The 26,950-nt window shown below is 37.3% G+C and overlaps 1 protein-coding gene across 6 annotated transcripts in view; it reads right to left on the bottom strand.

The window, feature by feature from the left end:
- TBPL1 (TATA-box binding protein like 1) overlaps positions 1–26,950 on the bottom strand; it is a 38,375-nt gene that overhangs the window by 5,115 nt on the left and 6,310 nt on the right. For 2 of the 6 annotated variants that reach the window (XM_082730714.1, XM_082730712.1), the window contains exons 2-4: positions 5,634–5,812; positions 3,327–3,409; positions 3,103–3,166 (exon numbers count right to left, since the gene is read on the bottom strand). In XM_082730714.1, the coding sequence (XP_082586840.1) occupies positions 3,103–3,166; positions 3,327–3,409; positions 5,634–5,768 (282 nt within the window). In that variant the 5' untranslated portion in view covers positions 5,769–5,812. Of the gene's footprint in view, positions 1–3,102; positions 3,167–3,326; positions 3,410–5,633; positions 5,813–23,138; positions 23,298–26,457; positions 26,541–26,950 lie in introns of those variants that run through there. The other 4 variants (XM_082730713.1, XM_082730715.1, XM_082730716.1 and 1 more) reach the window with 4 other exon arrangements.

Here is a 26,950-nt window from a genome sequence, read left to right on the forward strand (position 1 = left end):
GGGGCACGTGCACCTGAATATTTATAGCAGCAGTGTCCACAACAGCCAAACTATGGAAAGAACCTAGATGTCCATCAACAGATGAATGGATAAAGAAGATGTGGTATAGAGATCTACAGTGGAATATTATGCAGCCATCAAAAATGATCTCTTGCCATTTGTGACATGGATGGAACTAGAGGGTGTTATGCTGAGTGAAATAAGTTATTCAGAGAAAGACAATTATCATATGATCTTACTGATATGTGGAATTTGAGAAACAAGGCAGAGGATCATAGGGTAATGGAGGGAAAAATGAAACAAGATGAAACCAGAGAGGGAGACAAACCATAAGAGACTCTTAATCTTGGAAAACAAACTGAGGGCTGCTGGAGTGGAGGGTGTGGGACTAGAGTGGAGTGGGGTGGCTGGGTGATGGACATTGGGGAGGGTATGTGCTATGCTGAGTGCTGTGAAGTGTGTAAGAATGACTAATGAATCACAGACCTGTACCCCTGAAACAAATAATACATTATATGTTAACAAATAAATAAATAAATAAATAAATAAAGACAGTGGGGGGAGGGGAAGAATTAGAGCACACAAGAAAGAATAAGCACATCTTAAACATCGATACGATATAGTATTTTAGATTATGAGTGATTTCTTAATGCCATGCAGTTGACCCTGAACAACAGAGGGATTAGTACCCTGACCAGTCAGAAGTCCACCTGTAACTTCTGACTCCCCAAAAACTCAACTACTCATAGTCTACAGTTGACTGGCAGCCTTACCCATAAAGCAGTCAATTAATACATACTTTGCACCTTATATTATATATTGTATTCTTACAATAAAGCTAGAGAAAATAAAATGGTATTATAATTGTAAAGAATGGGGCGCCTGGGTGGCTCAGTGGGTTAAACCTCCGCCTTCGGCTCAGGTCGTGATCTCAGGGTCCTAGGATTGAGCCCCGCATCGGGCTCTCTGCACAGCAGGGAGCCTGCTTTCTCGTCTCTCTCTGCCTGCCTCTCTGCCTACTTGTGATCTTTCATTTAAATAAAATCTTTAAAAAAAATAATAAAATTGTAAGAAAGTATATAATATTATACTATGTTTATGGAAAAACATCTGCATATATGTGGATACACATAGTTCAAGCCTGTGTTATTCAAGGGTCAACTGTAATTAAAGGGAAATAAAAGGTCAAAAACGTAATCAAAAAATTAAATGAAACCTGAGATAGTTGCATGATTAAAACACCTGGGTCTCTGAATCTTATGTTTAATTTTTTTAATACTTTAAATGGGATATTTAATCTACAAGGATAGGATAAAGAAGAGTGATTAAAAATTTAAAGCAGAGTTCTCTTTCTAGAGTCAAAATGGAAAAGTTGCCACTCAAAAGTCAATAAATACTGAGTGTACTCTGAGCTCCAAAGGTCATTTTCTTATATGCAGTAGAATAGAATGATATTTCTATGAGTTTAGTTAGTTTATGTTTGTTTTTTTGGGGGGGGGGTAGGGTGAGAAAACTGTGTTTTTAACTGGGATTTTTCTCAACGCTTCCAATGTTATGCTAAGACAAGAAGCTCCAAGGCTAAAAAGTAACTTCAGCCACTCCTACCAATAACTTGAATGCCATAATATCCTACTATGTTTTGAAATGTTCCCAGTAAAACCACACTTCTGGATTAACTGTTCTCCAGCTTAGTACCTGCACAAGGCAGTTGATGAGTCACAAAACTGTCCAAAAGGGCACCACCATCAGTCAAGACTCTCAATATCATCACTTTCCTCAAGCACCAACCCTCCCTCTACCCACCAGAACTTCGGTACCTTTTCTAGCACCTTCCACCTCAAGGAAGACCAGAGAAGTCAAGACAGAAGCTCAACTTTTCATCAGTGTTCATTCCATACAGCCTGGACCCACCTCTTTGGGGACCACAGCTCATATTTATCTTTCTTTCATTTACTCATCACTTGCAAGTGATGTAAGAAGTTCATAATACGTACTAACTTTACTCAAATTTATGCCTCCATAAAATTATATTTGATAAAGTTAACCTGCTAGCAACAGTCACTTTACATGTGAGAGCCCGCCAACCAGTGTGTACTTTTTGTGGACCAAACCACAGATTTGACACGGCAAGCCAATCTTATAAATGTCCCTTTTTATACAATGTGCATTTTGTTTAGAATTTATGTCATTTTTAATACCTCTGATTTTTACAGAATGCAGGCTTTTCTGACTTCTTATATACAGGTGTATAGCTGGAATTAGTTATTCATGTGAATTCTTTTCAACTTATAATGTAGTATTTCTAAAGCACAGGTTACTTAAGTTTGGCACATTTTAAATAATCACAATATCCTATTATAATGGTAATGTTCTCACTAACCATAATACGAAGGAACACTGTTTATTCTTAGCTATTAAATGCCTAAATCTATGCAGGTTCCATTCTAGTATCTTTTTTCTTCTTTATAATTTATGTGATAGCTATCTACAAATAAAAACAAAGACACTTTAACTAACTTTTTACACATATGCCCTACTCTCTACACTCACCATCCCGACATACCAGTCTTGAGATGATCAAAAACAAGATCTTTTTGGCGAGAAGTGAACAGCCTAGAAGAGTTGAAAAGGCAGTTCACTTGTAAGGCAGTAAGTCTCTCAGTGAGCAAGGGGTTAGTGAAAATGCCAAGGTCCTTTACAAGTACTCACACGGTTTAGAGTTCGCTACTAAATTTTTGTACTGAAGGACAGTAATAAAAATGTTAATCATGAAAAGAGTTATCTGTGTGATTTCTTTTTATTTTTTCCTTTAAAATTTTTATTTATTTGAGAGATTGGGGAGAGTGAGAGCATGCACAATCAGGGGGAGTGGCAGAGGTCTCAGAGGGAGAAGCAGGCCATCCCCAAGCAGGGAGCCCCGAGGCAGGGCTCAATCCCAGGACTCTGAGATCACAAACTGAGTCAAAGTCAGACATTTAACTGACTGAGCCACCCAGGTCCCCATCTGTATGATTTCCTTAGTCTATCAAATTAAAAAGTTTAACTCTATAAATTAAAGCCTTTAATATTTGTAGTTTGGATTTTTTTTTTTTTAAATGTTACCTGAAAACCTAGTTTCTGAAGACTGCGGGCTAAACGTCTGGCACCAAATTTAGCTTCTTCTTCACTATGGTTTTAAGGAAAGAAAAAGATTATCAGTTACACAGGAAATAAATTTTATACTGAAAAATATGACAAACTGTACACATGATTTCAAGTCTAGGAAAATATCCTTTCCATGAAGGAAAAATTTTAAAGTTAAAGTAAGATATCCAATTAAAATTTACCTTGTTGCTCCAGTGCAAATAATTTTTCCTGAGGACCAAATTGTAGCTGTAATTCTAGGTTTTCTCAGCTTCATTAATACTTTCTGCAAAAGAACAAAATAAAACACACGTTTACATACTAAGCATTAATTTTCACTTACGCTCCTGCTCCATATGGCCATTTCAATAAAAATGTAAATAGTACTCGATGCTTACCCAAGACTGAAATAAGTAATTGCTCTCCAAATCACCCATTCTGAATTTAAGTACCACACTGAACACAAAGGACATATTAATTTAAAAAGACATTTAATTAATTAAACATAGAAGGTCTATATCAACCTCTTACTATATACTTGAAATCATGTACTACAAGCATGCAAACTTTTCAACTCTCATTCCACCCTGGCCACGTAACTGGAATTTGCAATTTGCATGGATCCTTAAAGATGCCAAACGTATTCAAATCTCAGGGGTTTTGCAGTAATTGTTAATATTTTCATGTGGAATAGTCTTCCCTCAATATTCTCACTTTCATTCAAGTCTCTCATCAGATGTCAGATAGAGGTCTTCCCTGACCAAAAAGCACCCATGCCCTCACTGCTCTCACCTCGTATCCTACTTTATTCTGCTTCACGGTACTCATCATTATATTATATCTTACAGTTGAGATGACTACTACTACAGATTCAAGTTCAATATACAAATCTTGAGCATAGGACAAATGTTGGAGCTAGAGATGTAATTTTCCTTAGATATGAAAGGCATTTTTGAAGGCTGTGGGTTTGAATGAAATTATCTACAGAGTGAGTATAAATCACTCAAGGACTAAGGTCCAAGAGAACAATGTGAATTTAAATTTTTATTACCATTTTTCATTTATGGAAAATATCATATGCCCATTATGCATAAGAGATAAATGTTTACTGAATACTGTAACATATAAATGAATTGGATATTTCTCCTTAAAACTTGTTACTTTTCAAGTTTCACCCTTTCTCTGTCATATGTCACATTATCAAATGAGAAAGCTATAAAGTCTGGAAGGATAAAATTTAACAAAGAGCCAAATTAAACTTCAATTAAAAGATATTATCAAATTTCATACACAAGTGGCTGAGAAACACTAAACTGAGTTTATTCTGCATTTAACTATCTTTCACCACCACCTTATCCATCAATTCAGCTTTTTCAATTAACCTCCTACGAAAAATGACTTCCCTATCACATGGCATGCTCAAGTTCCAAAGCAGTATTAGGCACTTTATTAACCTTCTTAGCAGATATCTTCATTCCTTTATTTAGGTGACGATGGCAAGACTGATGAACTTGAAAATCTTTAATTGTAGGTCATTGCAATTTTTAATTGAATTTAATTCATCTTAACTTAGTTTCTAGAACTAAGAGCTAATGATAATTTACTGAGGTATACTGGCATCGAATTTTTAGAGCTTAGAGCCTTCATATACATTCATAATTTTCATAATAAATGTATAAGATCTATATCTTAACATCATTTGGTTTATAAAAGCCAGTGAAAACACACTGTCCTTTGTAATATTAATCTCAGTAAGGTTAAAAGCAAGTTATCAATGCTTCTATTTTAAATAATACAGGTCTAACAAAAACTAAAATTAATACTGTCCAGGTTAGGATATGAACCATATTATTTTCAGCAATTTATTCATAAAGAATGCCAACTATTTTGGCTAAATAAAGAGGGGTATTAACATATACTACAAAAATCACAACATACATATTATAGCATCATACATATCATACATCATTCATGTAACCAAGAAACTATATATATAAATAGTTTTAAAGATTTATTTATTCGAGAGAGAGAAAGTGAGAGAGAGTGGGGTGAGGGCTAAAGGGAGAGAGGAACTTAAGCAGACTCCAAGCTGAAAGCAGAGTCTGACCCGGGGCTCAATCTCAAGACCCTGAGATCATGACTTGAGCTGAAACTGAGAGTCTGACACTTAACCATATGTGCCACCCAGCAGCCCCTAAAAAATTATATTTGAATAAGTATACGCCACGTATAAATGTCTCCTTCCTTCTTCATTTAAAATAAATTGAGAGAACAATCAAATTCTAGTAGCCTGTGAATTCTTTGCTGAGTCCTGGAGATGGGGAATATCCAAAAGCTGACACTTCAGGGGAGGAGGGGCCACTTCTACAAGGCTCAGTGTTGTATTCAGTACAACTGGCACACGGTAATGTGCTCATAAACTATCTGTATAGAGAATATGTTTTAGTATATGATTCATAGCACTATAAAATTAGTCTATGCAGCATACATACCAAAATTTAGATACTTACTCCAACATCACGCTTATAAATTACATTTGCTCCCTCCAAAGCAATCTTCCTTAAGTTCAAATGACATCTTGTTCTAAAAACACAGACTACATTTGTAATTAGAATGTCCAATGCAACATCACTGTCTGCATCCATTGGGGTAGTTTAAAAACTTAGCTTCCCACCACGAAGATCACATCCTGAGAAATAAAACAAAATAAAGTAATTAAATATTCTGTTAATTTATTTTTCACAAATAATCCTGAAAATAAAAATATAAGAAATTATTTATTTTTTAAATGCTACTCAAAGCAAATCATGTTCCTTTTGTTCCCCATTAAAGTCATTTTTAAAAAGGTAACAAACATGTCATATAAAATCTTTCAAAATTTGGGACTAACTTGTATTCCTTACAATTAATAAGGAACTTTTACATGCCAGGAGCCTACCAGACTCATCTCCTGCTCCTTGCCTTTACAACGACTATGTTTCAGGTGTAGCACAGTTATGGCAATTCTCCAAATATACCAAGTTCAAGGGCTGGACTTTGTGGTCCCAATGTCCAATCATTAATGGTACTATAAACCACCTCATACAACTTGCAAGGGTTTAAAAAAAAAAAAAAAGGACCCACTTTTCCTCTATTTTAGGTAATTGGCTTACTTAAAGGAGAAATATTAATTACATTTGTTAACAGATTTTTCTCATTTACCAGTCATTCATTCAATATTTACTTATCAAATATCTTCCATATAGTGAGGACACCAGAGGATGAAAACGAGTAAGACAAAATCTTTTGTCTTCAAGGAGCTCTAGCAAACAGCACAGCACAATTTTTGTCAAGATTTCAGTCTTCCAAAATGTACCTTTCAAAACTATTAGATGAGCTTTCTATAAAAAATCAAAAGTGAGCCATAGTTTTTACTACGTATACGACCCTTATCCAGCTAAAAAATGCTCTTGGGCTAGGATTCTATGTTTATTTATTTATTTGAGACAGTGCACATGAACGCGCATGGGAGGGGCTGAGAGACAGAGAGGCAGAGAGTCTCAAGCAGACCCCGTGGAGCCTATGTGGGACTTGATCTCACAACACTGAGATCATGACCTAAGCCCAAACCAAGAGTCCAAAGCTCAACTGACTGAGCCATCCAGGTGTCCTTGATTTCCACTTCTTACAAAATAAGTAACAGTAATTCAGCTTAACTAACACGCAAAGAGAAAACCGGAAAATACTAATATTACCATTATAATGACCTTTAAAGAGTCGTTGAAACTGCAATATGAAAAACCAGTATTCTTTATAAGGATTCAAATTATTATATGATGAAAATAATGCAGATGCCCAGAGTCCCAACGAAGAAAATTCAAGCTTGTTTTCCTGTCTTTTATTTAGTATCTGATAGAACACAAGTCAGACCCAGCCTTCTAGCACCTCTCTGGGACGATGGAGCATTCAGCTCTGTGGACCACTTCTATCTAAGCCTCATCAGGTTCTCTCATGATTATGTTCCCTTCAATCTGCTTATCTTCTTATTTTGTTGTTTTCTGTTTGTCTGGGCAACCTCAAATAATTTTTATGTGCAAGGAGTGGGGCAGGGGTAGCAGTGGATAGCTATATGGGTAGACAGATGCATAAAGAGGACAGAGGCAGTTATCAATACTGATCTTAAACCGTGGGATCAATAACTGACTTATCACTTAACCAGTTATGAGAACGCGACAAGTTATGCAATCTCTCTGCGCCTTGGTCTTTTCATTTGTGGCATGAAATACAGTGCCCTACCACAAAGTGTTGTAGGGATTACAGAGAAGGTATTAAAAGTACTTAGCCCACATATCTGGTAACAATAACACAAAAGTGATGTTACTATAGATCAAGTAAGTTTAAATCAGCAGGCAGAGCAGAGATACCTTAGTATCATTTCCCATTATTCTATTAGAACCCAGATATTGAGCCACCTAGACCTCACCATGTCTCCTATGTTGCTAATAAAAACTCTGCACTAACCGTGAGGTGAAGCAGCTCTTAGCTGCTCACCTCAACACCCATCCCATCCTTCCTTCACAGTGAACAGAACCCAACAGAATCTAGCTGGGTACACTGGGAGAAATGAATACTCAACACACTTCCAAGGCTCCCTGCTAACGGATATAGCCCAGAGGCCACATGGCCCTGTCATGGTTAATGAAATGTAAAATGAAATGGTTTTGTGTCTTTTGGGAAGAAAAGACTGCTTAGAGTGATCAAACTAAGCCAGCAAAGACCCCGTTGTGCTTTTCTACCCTTCTTCACTTTTATTGCCTGGAGTCTGGATGTGAGAGGTGGAGCTCAAACAGGCATCTGGGATCATGAAACTATGTGATAAGGACAGTGGAACAGGAAGGAAGACCGAAGATGCCTGAATGGCCGATACAGTGAGACTCCTTATTATCACTGCACTTCCTAATTCCAGACTTGATGACGTGATAGAAAAATCAATTTCCATACCAACCCCCACACATTTTAGACTTTTGTTATATGCTGCCAAACCTAATCCTAATGGATATACATCCCATGAGAGAGGCTACAGTAAGCAGTACTTAAAGAGAAACTATGAAGACACTATGTCAAATTTACTGTTTCACACAGATTTTTTTTACATCAAACAGGTTAAAACAAATTAAGGGGAGAATACAAAGACAATATATAGGATAAAAATAAGACTGGGTATAAAACAAATCTTGGTGAATGCAAAGGAGCCTCAAAATTAATACAAAATAGGTGATTATGTCTGTACTTTAGCAACTTAGATTCTAAAAATGAGGTTGCAGGCATAGTTCATCTTAAGCTGTTCAATGTTCGTATTTTACGTGAATATAATCTGGCAAGAAGCCTCAGAAAATACTATTGCTCTCATAGGTTTTAAATCAAGGATATAACATGAAGTCAGTACTTAAAAAAGAAAGCGGCATCCTACATTTTTGAAGCATTACAAACAACTGAATGGTGAAAAGCTCAAAGCTTTCCCTCTGAGATCCCTCTGAGATCAAGAATCAAGGATGCGTACTCTCACGACTTGTATTCAACACAGTATTGGAAATCCTAGCCAGCATAATTAGGCAAGAAAAAGAAAATGCATCCAAAATGGAAAGGAAAGAAGTAAAATTGTCACTTCTTGTGGATGACAGGATGTTAAATACAGAAAACCCTAAAGACTCCACCAAAACAGCTATAGCTAATAAACAGATTCAATAAAGTTGCAAGACACAAAATCAATATATAAAATCTGTTCTGTTTCTATATGTTAGCAATGAGCTATCAGAAAGAGAAATTTTTAAAAACTCACTTTATAACTGCATCAAAAAGAATAAAATACCCAGGAATAAATTTAAGCAAGGAGGTGAAAGACCAATATACTGAAAACTGTAAGACACTGATGAAAGAAACCGAAAAATAAGTAAATGGATATACCATACTCAATTGAAAGAATTAATATTATTAAAATGTCTATGCCGCCACAAAACAATCTACAGATTCAATGCAATCTCTATCAAAACTCTATTGGTATTTTTCAAAGAAATAGAATGAACAATTCTAAAATTTGTATGGAACCATAAAAGCAATCTTGAGAAAGAACAAAGCTGGAATCTGATTTCAAACTATATTACAAAGCTACAGTAATCAAAATAAAATGATGCTGATATAAAAACAACAAAACAAAATAGAGTTTGGAAATAAAACTCATGCCTATATAGTCCACTGATTTATGAAAAAGAAGATGAAAATATACAACGGGGAAAAGACAGTCTCTTCAATAAGTAGTGTTAGGAAAACCGGACAGCCATATTCAAAAGAATAAAACTACACTATCATGTACCATACACAAAAATTAATTCAAAACGGATTAGAGACTTAAATGCAAAAGCTGGGAATTATAATACTAGAGGAAAACAGGTGGTAAACTCCTTGATGCCAGTCTTTGCACTGAATTTTTGGATCTAACTTTATTTTTTTTTAAGTTTATTTATTTATCTATTTACTTATTTGATAGAGGGGGAGAGAGAGAGAGAGAGACTGTGCCCACAGGCTGGGGAAGGGGCAGAGCGAGTGGGAGAAGCAGACTCCCTCTGAGCAAGGAGCTGGGCCTGGGGCTCAATCCCAGGGCCCCAAGATCAGGACCTGAGCCAAAGTCAAATGCTTAACCAACTGAGCCCTTGATTTTTGGATCTAACTTTATAAGCAAAGGCAACCAAAGCAAAAATAAACAAGTGGGAGATACACCAACCTAAAGAGCTTTTGCTTGCAAACAAAATGGAAAGGCAACCTATAGAATGGGAGAAAACAGTTGCAAATCATATACCCAATAAGAGGTAAATATCCAAAAAATATAAAGAACTCCTATAACTCAACAGTAAAAACCAACAATACGATTAAAAAATGGGTAGAGGAATTGAAGAGACATTTTTCCAAAAAAGACATACTGATGGTCAACAGGCACATGAAAAGATATTCAATGCCACTAATCATCAGGGAAATGCAAAATCAACCACAATGAGATATCACTGCATATGTGTCAGAAAGGGTGTTAATAACCAAAAAATAACAAATGTTGGTGAGGATGTGGAGAAAATGGAACCCCTGTGCATTGTTGGTGGGAATGTCTATTGGTGCAGCTGCTATGGAAAACAGTATGGAGGTTCCTCAAAAAATTAAAAATAGAACTACCATATGATCCAGCAATTCTGCTTTTGGATATTCACCTGAAGAAAAGAAAAATGTTAAATCGAAAAGATATATGCACCCTATCTTCATCACAGGATTATTTACAACAGCCAAGATACAGAAACAACTCAGTGTCCCTCAGTGACTGAATGGATAAAAAAAAAAAGATGTGGAATAGGTATATATACAATGAAATACTTCTCAGCCATAAAAAAGAATGAAATCTTGCAGTTTGTTACAACATGGATGAATCCCGAAAATATTATGCTATGTGAAATTAATCAGACAAAAATTTCATTTATATGTGGAATCTAAAAAACCAAAGCAAATAACTAAAAAATACAGAGAAGAAACTGGTAGTTGTCAGAAGGGAAGGAAGGGGTTGGGATGGGTGATATGCAAGGGGATTAAGAGGTACAAACTTCCAGGTATAAAATAAATAATTCACTGGGGTTAAAAGTACAGCACAGAGAATATTAGTCAATAATACTGCAGTAACTTTGTATAGTGACAGATGGTAACTACATTTATCATCATAAGCAATTTGTAATGCATATAAATGGGGAATCACTATGTTGTACACCTCAAACTAATATAATATTGTATATGTCAACTATACTGCAATTAAAGAGGAGGTTAAAAACAAGAAATACCTATTGGAAAATAAGAAAGGAAACATAAATGACTTAAGCATTTGATCCAAGAAATCAAGTACATAACAATCACAAATATATAAGGAAGAAAATAATAAAACTAAAAAAGTAAACATGGTAGAAATAAAAATTCAACTCAAATCTTAAGATTCTAATAGTTTTTTATATGAGTATCAATAATTTTCCATTTTTTTGTACAGTGTAGTAAAACACATATATTAGTTACTATAAGAAAAATAAAGCTAATTCTATTTTGATTTCAATTATTATCAATAACTTCCTCACTGCCCATTGTTTAATCAGGTGTTCTGTCCTGTTGTCTCAGGTAAATGCCTACTATGAGTTGTCAAATATTTTCTTCTAATAAAAAGCAAAGTTCAAAACTACCGGTCCTAACTTCAGGAAACGTTATATTTTTAGCTTTTTATTAAATGCATTATAATTGTGGTCGAAAGTACAAACTTCTGGTATATAAGTAAGTCCTGGGGATATAATGTACATCCTGGTGACTAGAGTTAACACTACTGTATCCTGTATTTAAAAGCTGATAAGAGATTTTAAAACTTCTCATGACAAGAAAAGAAATTTGCAACTATGTGTGGTGATGAATGTTAATGACATAGTGTGGTGATTATTTTGCAACTCATACATACATTGAATCATTAAGTTGTATACCTGAAACATAATGTTACATGTCAATTGTATCTCAATAAAAACTTTTAAGTCAGTCTTAGAAAAAAATGCATCATAGAAGTGGAAGCAGCTTCTTCCTCACTCAACGATTTTAGGGATAAGAACAAATTTATGTTTTAGGTTTTCTGACTTTCAAGCAGTATTTAAAAACAGTACTCAGCGAACCATCACAAACTGCAACCTTAAAGCATTACTTGGAAAACACCGCCACCTCCTGGCTCTTAAGACAAAGTGCATCAAAGACTACAGGTACACCTTGCCAATATTGTGGATTCGGTTCCAGACCACCATAATAAAGTGAAGAACTCAATAAAGGAAGTCAAAAAAATTTTCTGGTTCCTCAGTGTATATAAAAGTTGTGTTTGCACCATACTGTAGTCTATTAAGTGTGCAACAGCATTATGTTTACAAAAATCACTATATGTACCTTATTTAAAAAGTACTTTATCAAGGGAGAAGGGGGGTAGGGTTATGGACATTGGGGAGGGTATGTGCTTTGGTGAGTGCTGTGAAGTGTGTAAACCTGGCGATTTACAGACCTGTACCCCTGGGGATAAAAATATGTTTATAAAAAAATAAAAAATTAAAATAATAATAATAAATAAATAAATAAATAAATAAATATTTGCTTCACCTAGGGGGGGGAAAGTACTTTATTGCTAAAAAATGCTAACCATCATTTGAGCTTTTAGCAAGTCAATCTTTTTCCTGGCGGAGGGTCTTGCCTTGATGTTGAAGGCTGCTGACTGATCTGGTGATGACTGCAGAAGGTTGGAGTTGTGGCAATTTCTTAAAATAAGACACTAATGAAATTTGCCAGATGGACTGGATCTTCCTTTTACAAAGAGTTTCTCTATAGCATGGGACACTGTTTGACAGCACTGGGCCACTGTTAGAATTTCTTTCAAAATAGAGTCAATCCTCTCAATCTACTAAACCTACTACTTCATCAACTAAGTGTATGTAATACCCTACCTAAGTCCTTTGCTGTCGCTTCAAAATCTTCACAGCCTCTTCGCCAGGTATAGCCTGCATGTCAAGAAAACTTTTTTGCTCATATGTAAGAAGCAACTCCTCATCCATTCAAGTTTGCTCATGAGGTTGCAGCAATTCAGTCCCATCTTCAGGCTCCACTTCTAATTCTCATTTCTCTGGCTTTTCCTACCACAGCTGCAATCACTTCCTCCATGGAAGTCCTGAGCCCCTCATCATCCATGAGGGTGGACAAACAGGGTCTTCCGAACTCCTGTTAATCTGGGTATTTTGATCTCTTCCCACGAATCACAAATGTTCTTAATGGCATCTAGAATGGTGAGTCCTTTCCAGAAGGTTTTCAATTTCGTTTGCCCAGATCTACTAGAGGGATCACTATCTGTGGCAGCTTTAACCCTATGGAAATGTATTTCTTAAAAAGTGAGATGTGCAAGTTGAAATGAGTCCTTGATCCATGGACTGCAGAACGGCTGCTGTGTTAGCGGGCATGAGAATAACATTAATTTCATTCTATGTCTCCATCAGAACTCTTGGGTGACCAGGTGCATTGTCAATGAACAGTAATATTTTGAAAGGGATCTTTCTTTCTGATTCCTCAACAGCGGGCATAAAATAGTCAGTAAACCATGTTGTAAACAGATGTGCTGTCAGCCAAGTTTTGCTGCTACATTTCTAGAGCACAGGCAGAGTAGCTTTAGCATAATTCTTATAGGCTCTCGGACAATCAGAATGGTGAATGAGCACTGGCTTCAACTGCAAGTCACCAGCTGCATTAGCCCTTAACACAAGAGCCTATTCTTTGAAGCCAGGCATGGACTTCTCCTCTCCAGCTATGAAAGCCTTAGATGGCATTTTCTTCAATCTAAAGCTGTTTTGTCTATATTTAAACTCTGTTGTACAGTACAGCCAGCCTCATGAGTGAGGTCAGCTGGATCTTCCGGGGAGCACGTTGAGCTTCTTCACCAACATCTGCTGCTTCACCCTGCACTTCTCTGTCATGGAGATGGTGTCTTCCCTTAGACCTCATGCACTGACCTCTACGAGCTTCAAACTTCCTTCAGCAGCTTCCTTAGCTCTCTAGTCTTCACAGGCTTGAAGAGAGGGCCTTGCTCTGAATTAGTCTTTGGCTAAAGGGAATCTGGTGCCTGGTTTGATCTTCTATCCAGACCACTCGAATTTTCTCCATATCAGCAAGAATGCACACATTCATTTGTGTGTTTACTGGAGTAGCACCCTTAATTTCCTTCAAGAAATTTTTCTTTGCATCCACAACTTGACTACCTGGCACAAGAGACCTAACTTTTGGCCTACCTCAGCTTTTGACATGCCTTTCTCACTAAGTGTAATCGTATCTGGCTTTTGATTTAAAGTGAGAGCTGTGTATTTCTTCCCTTCACTTGAACACTTAAAGGCCTAGTTTTAATATTGTTGTGTCTCAGGGAAAGGGGGGTGTGAGAAGAGACAGAGGAAAGACCAGTTGGTGGAACAGTCGGACATGCACAATATTTCCTAAGTTTGCCATCTTACATGGGTATACTTTGTGGTGCCCCAAAACAATTATGGAGGTACATCTAAGATCACTGATCAACATAACAAATATAGTAATAATGAGTTAAGTCTGAAATACTGAGAGACTTATCAGAGTGCTGGAAAGATGGTGCCACTAGATTTGCTTGGTACAGGGCTGTCAGAAGCCTTCCGCTTGCCAAACACACAGTATCTGTGAAGTGCAATAAATCCAGTTATGTCTGCACTTCATTTTATATCTTCCACGCCAGGAAAGATATTTAAACTGAAAAGGCTACAATAAACATTGTCATCAAAACAAGGCAAAAATACCCCTAAAATCCAGTAAAAAGCCAAAAGAACCTAAAAAGCCAAAATAAACCTGAGGATATAGAAAAGTAGATTCTAGCCACTTCAAGTGTATTCGAGTAGCATCTGAGGTTACTGAGGGAGGGGCCTCCAACGCTCTAACCACAGAATTACCATCCATGATTTGAGGAATGGCATAAGTAGGGGAAGAAGGAATATAGAGCAATTTGCAAACAACACGAACCCTCATGGTCTCCTGGAAATTGGTCTTTTCTACAAGCGAAGCAAGCCATCCAAGTAATCTCTTATTCTTTATGAAGCTCTCAAAATAGCACATTAGGAAGTAGACATTTTGTGCCCAGATTCAAACAGATTACTTAACAGTCTCTCAACACATGCCTGTGACCAAGCTAACATTTAGCCTTCTAAAAGACAGTGTTTTTTCACATCTGTTTAATAGCACAGGAGATCCCTTACTTATTTTCCTCTTCTGGAAATCGGTGGTATCATTGCAACCTCTCAAGGTGCTTTTAGGATTAAATACAGTTATGTTTGTCCAGTACATAGCATACAGTATGTGTTCATTAAATGGGAGCTATTACTGTTTGATGGATTCACAGGTAGTTGAATTTTATGGTCAGATAGTATTATTTAATGAACTGATACAAAACCTTAGAACAGTCAAATTAACAGATGGAAAGAGTTGAGATCTCAACAGATTAGGCAGGGATCAGCAAACTATGGCCAATGGGCCAGTGGCTATTTTGTAAAAAAGAGTTTTATTGGAACATGCCATGCTCAAGTATTTACCTAATGGCTATGTGACACAGCTGAGCAGTTATGAGGAAGACCAAATGACCCGCAAGTCTAAAATAGATACTGTCTAGGCCTTAAAAAAAAAAAAAATAAAAATAAAAAGTTTCTCAATTCCTGGGCTAGCACAATGAGGCAGTATCAATAAAATAAAATGTAACACTGACAAATTTTAAAGCCCACATTTTTATTAATATAAACAAAATATCTGCTTGTCATGGTCCTTGACTGAAGGCTGGTTTGAACAAACCAGCTGGAAGAAATATCTGAGAGCAACCAGAATGGATCTGAGTGGTAGATAATATTGGGGCATTACTATTCACTTTGTTACATGGAATGATAGAGTGCTGATGGAGACAAATATGCTTATATCTTAAAGATGCATACTAAAATATTCATGGAAGCATGCCATGTATATAACTTACATTAAAATACATGAATTTTTCATTGTCTGAACTATGAGTAACACTAGATTTGGGTATGGTTTCAGATGGCCCCCTAGATGTTGGCACCTTCCCACAGGAATCAAACAAATTGGGACGACCTACTCTGAGGTACAGAACAGATATGGATAGTATCTGTTTTTTTAGAACCAAAAAATACTGTGCTACTATTTAATCTCAACAACTGTTAAAACTAGGGGATAGATATGGGGGTGCCCATTATACTATTCTCCCTATAATTCTATCTGAAAAGTCTTTAATAAAAATACTTTACATCACACTAGGTCATACTAAGCCAACATGAAATTGTAATTACTTAGAAAACAAACAAATGAAAGAGGGGTTAGATAGGAGTGTCCAGAGCAAAGGACGTGCGATAGCCTTTTTTTTGTGACTGAAACATCTAGAATGTCCTAACATTATCATTTAAAGAGGGCAATGATAACCAGATATCCAGAGGAAAGTACAATGGTATGAAATATAAAAATAGTGTGTGAGGAAAGTCTCAGGACATTTAGCACAGGAAAGAAAAGACAGCAGTTGTTCTCAACTACCTGAATAAAAAGGAACCTGAGAGAACCAGTTAAAGTCACATAGAAGATCTCTCAAAGCTACACCAATAAACAAGTACCTGCAAAGCAGTAGGCTCTGCAGAACAGAAGTGTCGAGACAAGGGGCAATGGGGCTAGAGAATTAACCAACAGTTAGGAATGTTACAGGAGTCTTCCATTTAGTGGATGAAGAGATTAGGTGGTTTCTAAAATCCCATCTAATTTTAAAATCCCAGATTCTAACATCGTAGAAGCAGACATGCTATAGACACACTTAGGAATTATACATTAAATTCCGATTTTAGTTCTAAAGCCATTATGTTAGTTTAGTTAAATTAACATCCCAATTCTCAACTTACCATTTTCCCTTCAACATTCATTTGTGTTCAAAGGGGCAGTAAGGAAGACAGGTGTTAGTTAGCACCACTAAGGGGCAAAGCATAGGCACATGACCCAAACCCCAGTCCTTCACTCGTGTGGCAGCGTGCCATTCCATCAGAAGGACATCATCATGCATGGCACAAAAACTTAGATTTTAGGGGGCCATCCTTAGGGTTGGCATTTTTGTGTTCTATCCGCAGGAAGAAAATTTTACTAACAGTAGTCCTGGCCTCAAAAATGCTTGTACTTTCCAAAGGAAAGGAGTATATATTACGCCACCTGTATTACATAAAACATTTAACCAAATACTCAAGTATGAAGCAAAAAGTATCTGATATACAAAACCATTATCATATTAAGTTAAACAGAGAGTTAAAGCATCTTCATTACTTTTGCCTTTACCTACTATCTATGACTTAGTCTAAATACCAATTCTGAAGACCAGTAAGCAGGTAGCATTCATGTAAACAGCTTGCATCAAAATGAACTGTTAAATTTTTTTAAATTCATATTAAGAAAACTAAAAAAATACTGTTTTTTTTTTCTTCCTGGAAATTAACTAACAACAACTGGGGCTTTGTCAGCAACTATCTACTTTAAAAAATAGTTAAGGAAAAAATATTATGCTTCGGTCAACAAAAATATTTGTAATGGTGCCTAAAAGGTAGTGGAAGAAAATTTAAACAATGCTGATTTTCTGAATGAGTGCTTAGTAAAAAATATGCCAATGGTTTACACTCTTGTGAAAAAGTTTCAGTTAAAAAGATATTTTGTGATTTAAGAATACTGGGGTGTCTGGGTGGTGCAGTTGGTTAAGCGTCCAACCCTTTGGTTTCAGCTCAGGTCCTGATCTCAGGGTTGTGAGATCGAGCACCGAACTGGGTTCTACATTTAGTGCAGAGTCTGCTTGAGATTCTCTCCCCCTCACCCTCTACCCCTCCTGCTCATTCTCGCTCTCAGTCTCTAAAATATATACCATGATCCCAGGGTCCTGGGGCGGAGCCCTGCCCAGTGGTGATCCTGCTTCTCCCCCTTCCTCTGGCCCTCCCTCTGCTTGTGCAGTCTCTCTAGTAAATAAAAACTTTAAAAAATATATATGTATATAAATACATCTTTCAAAAATAATCTAATATCCATCTCATATTAATGTTTAAACAGTAGCCTGCTTGAATTTCACTATTTCATTATGTACTAAAACCTACTTATAAAGAAAACCCGGATCCTCAGGGAAGCTATGTGACAGTGGACTCGCTCTGAACTGTTCTACACTTATTTGTAAAATGTACACAACACCATTTACTCATCACATGATTGTTTTGAGGAATTAATGAGCACCTCGCAAATCATAAGCTCAATTAAAGTAATGCCATATGAGTCAATGCTAATATTAACTTATGTATTATTACAGAAAAGAAGAGAAATAATGTATTTTACTGAATACAACTTGAAATTTGGGGAATCAAACTCAAAAGATGAGATATCAGGTGCATCAATTCCTTATTCTAGATCCATTTCTTTCTTTCTTTCAGATTTGAGAGAGAGAGAAAGAGAAAGAGAAAGGCATACAAGCAGGGGGAGAGGCGGGGGAGAGAATTCAAGACTCTCCACTGAGCGTGGAGCCCTATGGCAGGGCACAGGGCTCGATCTCAGGATCTGTGAGATCATGACCTGCACCCAAACTGAGTCAGACGCTTAACCGACTGAGCCACCCAGGCACACACTGGAGAGATTTCTTAGTATTTCAAATAAATGGTCTTAATGCATCATTTTTAGGTAAGATAGCATGTCATTTTCTGATTACATAAAAATACTCAGAGAAAAGTTATTCACAGTTCTACCAAAGTGATCATTTTTTCCTATGCTCGTATAGGCACATTTCTAGGCTGCTGAATCCTTTTACTTATCTGCATATTAAACAAGATTGAGATCACATGTATATGCGGTCATGTCTACTGAACGAAGTATTTTGTCAAAGTCTTTGGCAATCTGAGATATGAGACAAAGCAAAATTAAATTAACTGGTGAGGGTGAACTTCTTAAATACTAATGAGGGTGAACTTAAAAAGTATTGCTCCTCATATTTACTCTGTGTTAACTGTCTCGGATCCCTTGTTCATTTTCCTTCTGAGATTCCTTACTGATTTATGCAAGCTCTTACATGTTAAAGAATATTAACCTTTTGCCTGCTTATACTATTTCTTCTGCTAAAATTCTATTTGTTCTATAGCTCAGCATCACCTTCAATCAATTCTATAACAATGAACTAGAAATCTAAGCATTAGGCCTCCTGCTAGGGGACGGGGCTCCAGCAAGAAACAAGACCTTGTAGAGGGAATAGCAGGTATTCTCAGCTGTGAAGTGAGCTGAGAGTATGAACTAGTCATACATGAAGAAGGGCCCGCATGGCTAGAGTGGAAAGTATGGCAAAAGATCAGGCTGTGAATGCAGGGAGGGGTCAAATCATGCCTTCTGGGCTATATTAAGGATTTTCACATTCATCCCAAGAGTAAGGGGGAACTAGAAAGAAGCAAGAAATGACATGACGTATTTGCTTTTTAAAAATATATCACTGGCACTTTTGTAATGGGAGAATGGACTGGATGATAAGAATGGGCAGGAAACTCAGTCAGGGTCTAGTGGAACAGTCCTGGCAAGAGAGGACAGCAGTGGAGAACAGGATGGATGAAGATGAAAAGTAGACAGAAGACTGACATTATGGGAGATGAGGGAACAGAGCTTTGTGGCTGATATGGGGAAAAGAAAACAGGAGATGGAGGATGACTCCAGGTTTGTGGCCTAAGATACTATGTACTGAGACAGAAACACTGGAGGGAGAGTAGGCTGCAGGAGATAGGACAAGGAGGAGGAGTAAGGATTCTTTTGGAGAAATGTTGAATTGAAGGAACCTGTGAGACATCCAAAGGGAGGTCCAGAGCAGACAACCAGATAAGAGATCATCACTCAGGACAGTTCAGTCCAGATTACAGGTAAAAATTGGAAAACCCTAGCATAGAAGGTTACTAAAACCATGATGGGTAAAAAAAGAAATTAAAGGAACTAAGACATCTCATCCCTAAGACCAAGCGAGGATATCCCTACTCTTGAGTCCCATTACCATGTTGCTATGTAAAACACTATCCCAGCATTTTCCCACACTACAATAAAATTTCTTATTTATTTATGTTTCCTTGATAGACAACAGACTCCTCAGAGACATGATCAAATCTCATTTATTTTTGTACCAAGCCTTAGCACAGGTCCTGAGATACTAAACACATTCCAAAAAATGTCTGCAAGAGCTTAACAGTTTGAGATCAAAAAGCAGTATATACACACTCACTCACTCACTCACTCTCTCTCTCTCTCACACACACACACACCCTAAAGTTTAAGAGCTTAGATTCTGCAGTAGATCACATGGGTTAAATCCAGACTCTATCATTTACCAGTAGTGTCATGTTAGGCAAGTTATTTAATGCCTCTGTGCTTCAATATCCTGATCTATAAAAAAGAGGTAGGTAATAGAACCTATCACAGAGTGTTGCAAAAGATGATGTTTCATGCATAACACTTAGTACAGTACTTGCACATGGTAAGCATTCATATTTAGCTATTCTCATTGCTACAATTATAATCTCCTTGCTTCATCTTCCATGAATAGAGAAATGCTCAAAAATGGAAAGGATTTCCAATTATTCGTTGTGGTCCTGAAGCTCTGGAACACAAAAACAGATCATGTTCCTTCAAGTCTAAAAGCAAGGGGGTAAAAACAAGGAATATAATTTTGATGTTATCTAGTAAGCAAAATTAGTATTTCAAAAAATAAGTTTAGCATTTTTTTTTAAAGATTTTATTTATTTATCAGAGAGAGAGGGAGAAAGCGAGCACAGGCAGACAGAGAGGCAGGCAGAGGCAGAGGGAGAAGCAGGCTCCCTGCTGAGCAAGGAGCCCGATGTGGGACTCGATCCCAGGACGCTGGGATCATGACCTGAGCCGAAGGCAGCTGCTTAACCAACTGAGCCACCCAGGCGTCCCAAATTTAGCATTTTTTAAATCCCCAGTAATTATAAAACCATTTCAAAGTGTTGACTGTGTGGGGTTTGGGACAGAGGGAGAGGGATTAGGAGAGAAAGGGAATAGGAAGAGAGAGAGAAAAAGAAACTGACCAAGTTTATTATGTATAGGTAGGTCTAGCTGTTCCCTGTGTTAGCTAGGTACAGCAAAAACAGACAGAAGAGTGATATTTAAAAGTCAAATTGTAACACAACTGTTTATCATATTCATTTCTAAGTGTAAATTTATTATGTTCATTTCATTTTACTTGTAAGGCATCAATTTTCTCTAGCAGGTCTTACATGTCTGTATTTTCCCATATTATGAGCTATCATTTTAAAAACCAGTTAGTTTATCACTTTATAGAGAATCTTGATATTTGTCCTAACTTATGCCCATAAATAGCTATAATTTCTGAGACTAATTAAGCCATTACCTGATAATAAGCTAATACAAGTGCATACTTTTAGAAAGGTTATTTTTTTCTTTTTAAGTGTACATGTTAACTCACCAGGTGGCTAACAAACCAAATAGCCCCTCTTTCAGCTTCTGGTTGATATTAGGGTTGACAACGCATCAAGTTCAAACTTCTCTGTATTCTGCTTTTTATTCAGGGGTGTGAATACAGGGTGCAAACTCAAATGCTGACAGCTCTTCAAGAATTTAATCAAGAGAAAGAACGGCCAGGTGAAAACACAACATGTACAATTTTCTATTTTGGCAGTTTCCTTGCAACTGCTTTTACAGGTTTTCCCCTCATGTAAACCATGTGCTCTTGTGCAGACAACCCACCTAAGGTCTATGCCATGCATGACCACCATTTTAAGAAAAGAAAGGTAAGTCAGCTGGTGGGAAAATAGTATACAGAGTGCAAACTTTCTGGCTAAAAAATAGTTTTTACTATTTAGTTAAAAAAAAAAAGTAACATACTTAAATAAAAGCAAACAGGATTAGAGAATGACTACTCATTCCACATGTAAGCACCATTAAGAATTCCTTATTTTTCTCAGAGCTGTCAGGTTTTTGTTTTTTTTTTTTCTTAAATTTATTTGACAGACAGAGATCACAAGTAGGCAGAGAGGCAGGCAGAGAGAGAGGAAGGAAAGCAGGCTCCCTGCTGAACAGAGAGCCCGATGCAGGGCTCGATCCTAGGACCCTGGGATCATGACCTGAGCTGAAAGCAGAGGCTTTAACCCACTGAGCCACCCAGGTGCCCCAGCTGTCAGGTTTTTAATTGAAGGGGGGCTGCATCACTCAAAAACAGTATGGAGAATGGAGCTGAAGAGTAGAAGAAAATTCTAACTTTTTTAAACTGGAAATTAAGATCTTTGAGAAAGTAAAAAAAAATTTAAAACAGCACAATATTAAGCTGAGTAATTAGATAACATAACATAAGTAAAAGAAGGATTCTTATATAGAACATAAAACAAAAGCGATAATGAAATTTTCTGATTGGAACACCAGTTCTTAACTATTAAGAAAAAGATAAAACAAACAAAATGAAAACTATGAAAAGCCTCAATGCCCCGAGATATTGTTTAACTAACCTTCATGGGGCTCTAATTTTTTAAAACCTTTCTGAGTTGTTTCTAATGGGCAGCCAGTAGAGAGCCACTGGGCTGAAACGCCACAATAGGTCATCAAAATAATGGAATTTCCCTTTCAGCAGGTCCTTAAAATGGGCTCTATTCTCAGATCAGGACTGTTTATCATTAAAGAACATCAAGACTTCTGCACACTGTTTACCGTGCATTGTTTCCTTAACTGGATTCACGCATGAAACCTTTACAGTCTGCCTTGTCCTCTGCATGCTATGAGATATTTACGAATGTGTGGCTCACCTCTGAATCTGATGTCACAGCTGAAACTCCCTCCTACTGAGCCTCTCCAGAAAATAAAACACTAGGCACTCCTGATTCTCAAAATTCTCCTTCACCATCCCCTATTTATTGGCTTCTGAGGCACCCTTCCTACATTCTCCTTCCATCTCAAATACTTCTGTCTCCTCCTTAAACTTGAAGACCTTCACTGAAATCCACGACAGTCCTGAAAAGCTCATCAACAGGTTCCAGAGGTGAGGGACCCCTTGAAATTGTATACATAAAAATTTGGGTGCATATATGAGGAGGCCCCCCTTTTTTCCCCCCCATATTCTCAATGGATTTAAGATCCCTGAAGGTTATAAATCACTCCCATAAATCCTTTTTTTCTTTAAGCTTTCCAGGCTTCAACTGCTGTCTCTGAGCTTATGGCTCCTACATCAATCCTAACCTATCAGAGATCTGAATCCATATTTCTAACTGGCTGTTCGGCATATTCATTAAATTAAACCAACATATGCGAAATTAATCAGTCCCCTCAGAAATACTTGGGGTTTCTTAACTCCCACTTTCAGTCAATGGAGCCACCCTCCAACACTCACACACCTGAGTCAGAGATTTCAGAATCATCCTTCAGTTCTTCTTTTTCTCTTCCACCCCATGAATTTTTCATCTAGCTTCTTTTCTGCATCCAAAGCATTGGCACTTTATTTTAGGCTTTCTCATGTTTTTATGGCTACAGCCTTCTAACGGAGCTCTGCCTGCAATCCCCGTGATCCAGTCCATCTACCAAATAAGCTGCCAGAATTATCTTCCGAATTGTGCCACAGCCCTGCTTAAAAAGTCTCTTGGCTCTCTTGCACGAACAAAACAGAACCTCGCTTGGTTGGCTTGGGATGCAGTGAGCTCCAAGTCCCCAATTTACATTTTGTAATTAATCTTCCACTTCCAACACCCTTTAACAATCTCAACTTTCTACCATTTCTCCTGCAATAGCAGACCTTTTCCTAATTTTGTATTTGCTTACGATGCCCTTTCCTCACTGCTTCAACAGACTCATACTTTTAATTGGATTCACTGAACATGCAACTGATGTGAACCAAGCACCGTGGCTAGACACTGGAATTACAGCTCGGAACAAAATGGTCAGGTAAGGCACCTTCACAGCAGCTGCAGAATCTGACAACAAACAGACACGCAACTAAAACAATGAGAGAATGTGATTTAAGTCATGAAAGAAATAAGATGACAAAAGAGAAACTCTACGGGGAATGATGCAGGCAGGCTTCTTACCTTACTCAGAGAAGACAAATTATTAAAATCAGATCTTGTGGAATAAGGAGCCAGTCATGAAACTCTGAGAGAGGGAATCCAAGCAGAGGGTGCTGCAAAGGTACTGTCTGTATCATACACTGTGTGCAAGACTGTAGGCACCACTCTCCTTGAAGACAAACATTTAATACAAACATGTGTCCTTAGAATTTGGCTTCGCTGGCAAATGGTCATTGACTCAATAAAGAGTTGCTAAATTAAGTGAATAAGAACAACTGAAAGAGAGAATGGTGGGGCTGGGGAATAAGTAGGAAGGGCAGACATCTTCCATGATTACAAGTAAGCTCTTAGTCTCCCCCAAACCACTCCAGTTGTCTAGCAGCATCCTATTATTTCCTTATTTACCTTGTCGCTATGTTCTGCTTAGTGCTCATACAGCTAACAAGTTATTCTTGGTTTTCGTTTAGATCCCCAAATCCTGAAAAGTAATTGTGTTTTAGGAACTTTTACAAATACAGGAACATGTTTCTGATGTTAAGGAAAGAACTGTTTTAATTGAAACATACATACGGATCCTCAGCGTTTTTGATATATATATTCCCTTCCCTTTCACCCGAGAGTTACACTCTCCAAGGGTCCTTACTCATCCGTATCCTAAATTCATTCCAGGATAGCTGGTCAGAGACTAGCTAACAGGTCAGTTACTTTTAACACACATCAATTATCAATTGAATGGGTATGGGTATGATAATGAAGCCATCCTTCCTCTCTTTAGGAAGTGAGAGTAAGGATAAGTAACACAAGACAACTTAAGAATGTAACTTCAGGGGCACCTGAGCGGCTCAGTGCCTTAAGCCTCTGCCTTAGTCGGGTTGTGATCTCAGGGTCCTAGGATTGAGCCCCACATCGGGCTCTCTGCTCAGCAGGGAGTCTGCTTCTCCCCACCTCTCTGTCTACCTCTCTGCCTACTTGTGATCTCTGTTTGTCAAATAAATAAAATCTTTTTAAAAAAAGAATGTAACTTCAAACATCTGAAACTCTTTCAATTTAACAGGCCCCAAACAAAAAGACTAGAAGGAGTGAATTAAAAGGCACACTTTCTTAATGGACACACAAATTAAACAATTATCCAAGCAGTACTGTATTATGCACTAAAGCAGAAATTTCAAGATCACTAGTCAGCCGGAGGTTTTTTTCCGCTATACTGACATAAAGATTTACATTAACAATATACTGCTGAGAAGCTGATAAACATATTATTCACATGGCTTTATAAGTTATACACTGTTGAGCTCTGTCACATACCTTACTCTAGGTCCCCCATTAAAAAAAAGGAGTAGAGAACTGCATTAGGAAATCTGGTGTACCTTTGAGATTAGCATACCAAGTTCATGCTGAGGAAGGTCTAATGAACAGGTTAATATGCCTTCATCTTGATTGTGCCTTCCACATCTACCCTAATGTGACACCAGCAGGGATTCTGGGATATGGTCAACCCATGAGCAATTAAAGGATGCTCATTACAACGTCACTAGGTTACACATGCATACAATAACTGGAAAGAGCCAAGAAGCTCACTGTAGCCATAAGCTGGTAAGGGGCAAAAAAAAAAAAAAGGCTTTGTTGCTCAACCAAGTATGTGGGAAATTTAAAAAAATGAGAGGGTTCTTTTTCCATAAAAGCTTCAGGTTTCGTGAATCTTAGCTAAGGTTCAAATAATGATAGGTTCTATAAATGTTGACCACAGTCATAACCAAATTCCCATCTTCATATTTGAACCTCTGGATTACACATTAGCTTTATTGTCTTTGTATCTCAAGGGCAGCAACACCTATCCCTGAGAAAGTTTGGTAGAAAGAACTCTAAGGAAACATTAGCAATGTGTCAGTCAAACTTTTATTTCAAAACAGGCTTTTATTCTGGGCAATACTGACACCCTAGAGACCTGTTTTTGTAAAAATTTCCCACTTTCGTCCTTCGAATATCTAAAGCTAAAGGATATAGGTTAAGTGTGTATGTATACATCAATATTCTATATCCATATCTATAAAGATATCAGTAAAATAGCCATGACCATTTCTTTGCTTATTTTTCAGATCCACAATTCATGAAGGCTATAGGAATAATGTTAACAGTACTCTATCAATTCAAAATCTATCTGGCCAGTGTAGTGACTACGCAACTAAATCAGCAAGATCAACTAAATCAGCAAGATCAACTAAACTTCATTCTCTTTAAACAGGAAAACAAAAGCCACATCTCCAAATACAAGCATACTGGCCAATTTTCTTAGTATAAAACCCAACTAAAACAAACAAAAACAGCACAGCATGGAAGAAAGAGTTATAAAACTCTACTCCTGTACATTTGAAGTAAAACACATTTTTAATAGCATGTTTCTGTAACACACATTTTATAAAAATATTCTATCAACTAAATCCAAGAGCTGGATATTAGCCAAAATGGGAAAGAACAGTTTGCCATTCAGTGTATAAATGAAACTGTCAGCAGTTTCAAATGCCCATATAACTGAACTAAAACACTTGGATTTAACTATGAAAAGTTAACCTTTCCGATAACCCCCTAAACAAAGCCACCATGATCAAGTTATTCCCCTGATTAGGTAAGCCTAGGTATATGGTGCCAGCCTTACCATAAACAAATACTGTTCCAATCGTATGCAGTCACTCTTGAGCCACCTGAATCACTGGAGCAGAGCAGCAGTTTCAGCTGCTTCTAAAATTACAAGAAAGCTACTATGTAGAACATTTATGGTGACACAGAAAACTCAAGTTAAATGGCTTGACAAAGACACCAACAAGTTTCAAGTTTACCACCATTTCAGGTTATACGAGCAAAAATAGTGCCCGCTAAAGAAAGACGAATTCTGCTAAATGAAACCATTGGGTCTATTCCCTTTATTCAGAAGCACCATACAGCAAAATAAGCGGTCAAGTCCACAGGGTAATAGCATTTCAATAGCTGCAATGTGGTGCCAGACCAGGCTTTGTTGGCCTTCCTTTTCCAAGAAACAGAGATGTCTCTTTTTACTTAGTCCATCTGCCCTAAGTGATAACCAGATGCCTGTGTGATACTTCAAAATTTAAAAAGTGCTTTCTTCCCCGCCAAACCCGAATGGCAGAGAT

The sequence above is a fragment of the Mustela nivalis genome, assembly GCF_964662115.1.
Source record: "Mustela nivalis genome assembly, chromosome: 5".
Classification (NCBI taxonomy): Eukaryota; Metazoa; Chordata; class Mammalia; order Carnivora; family Mustelidae; genus Mustela; species Mustela nivalis.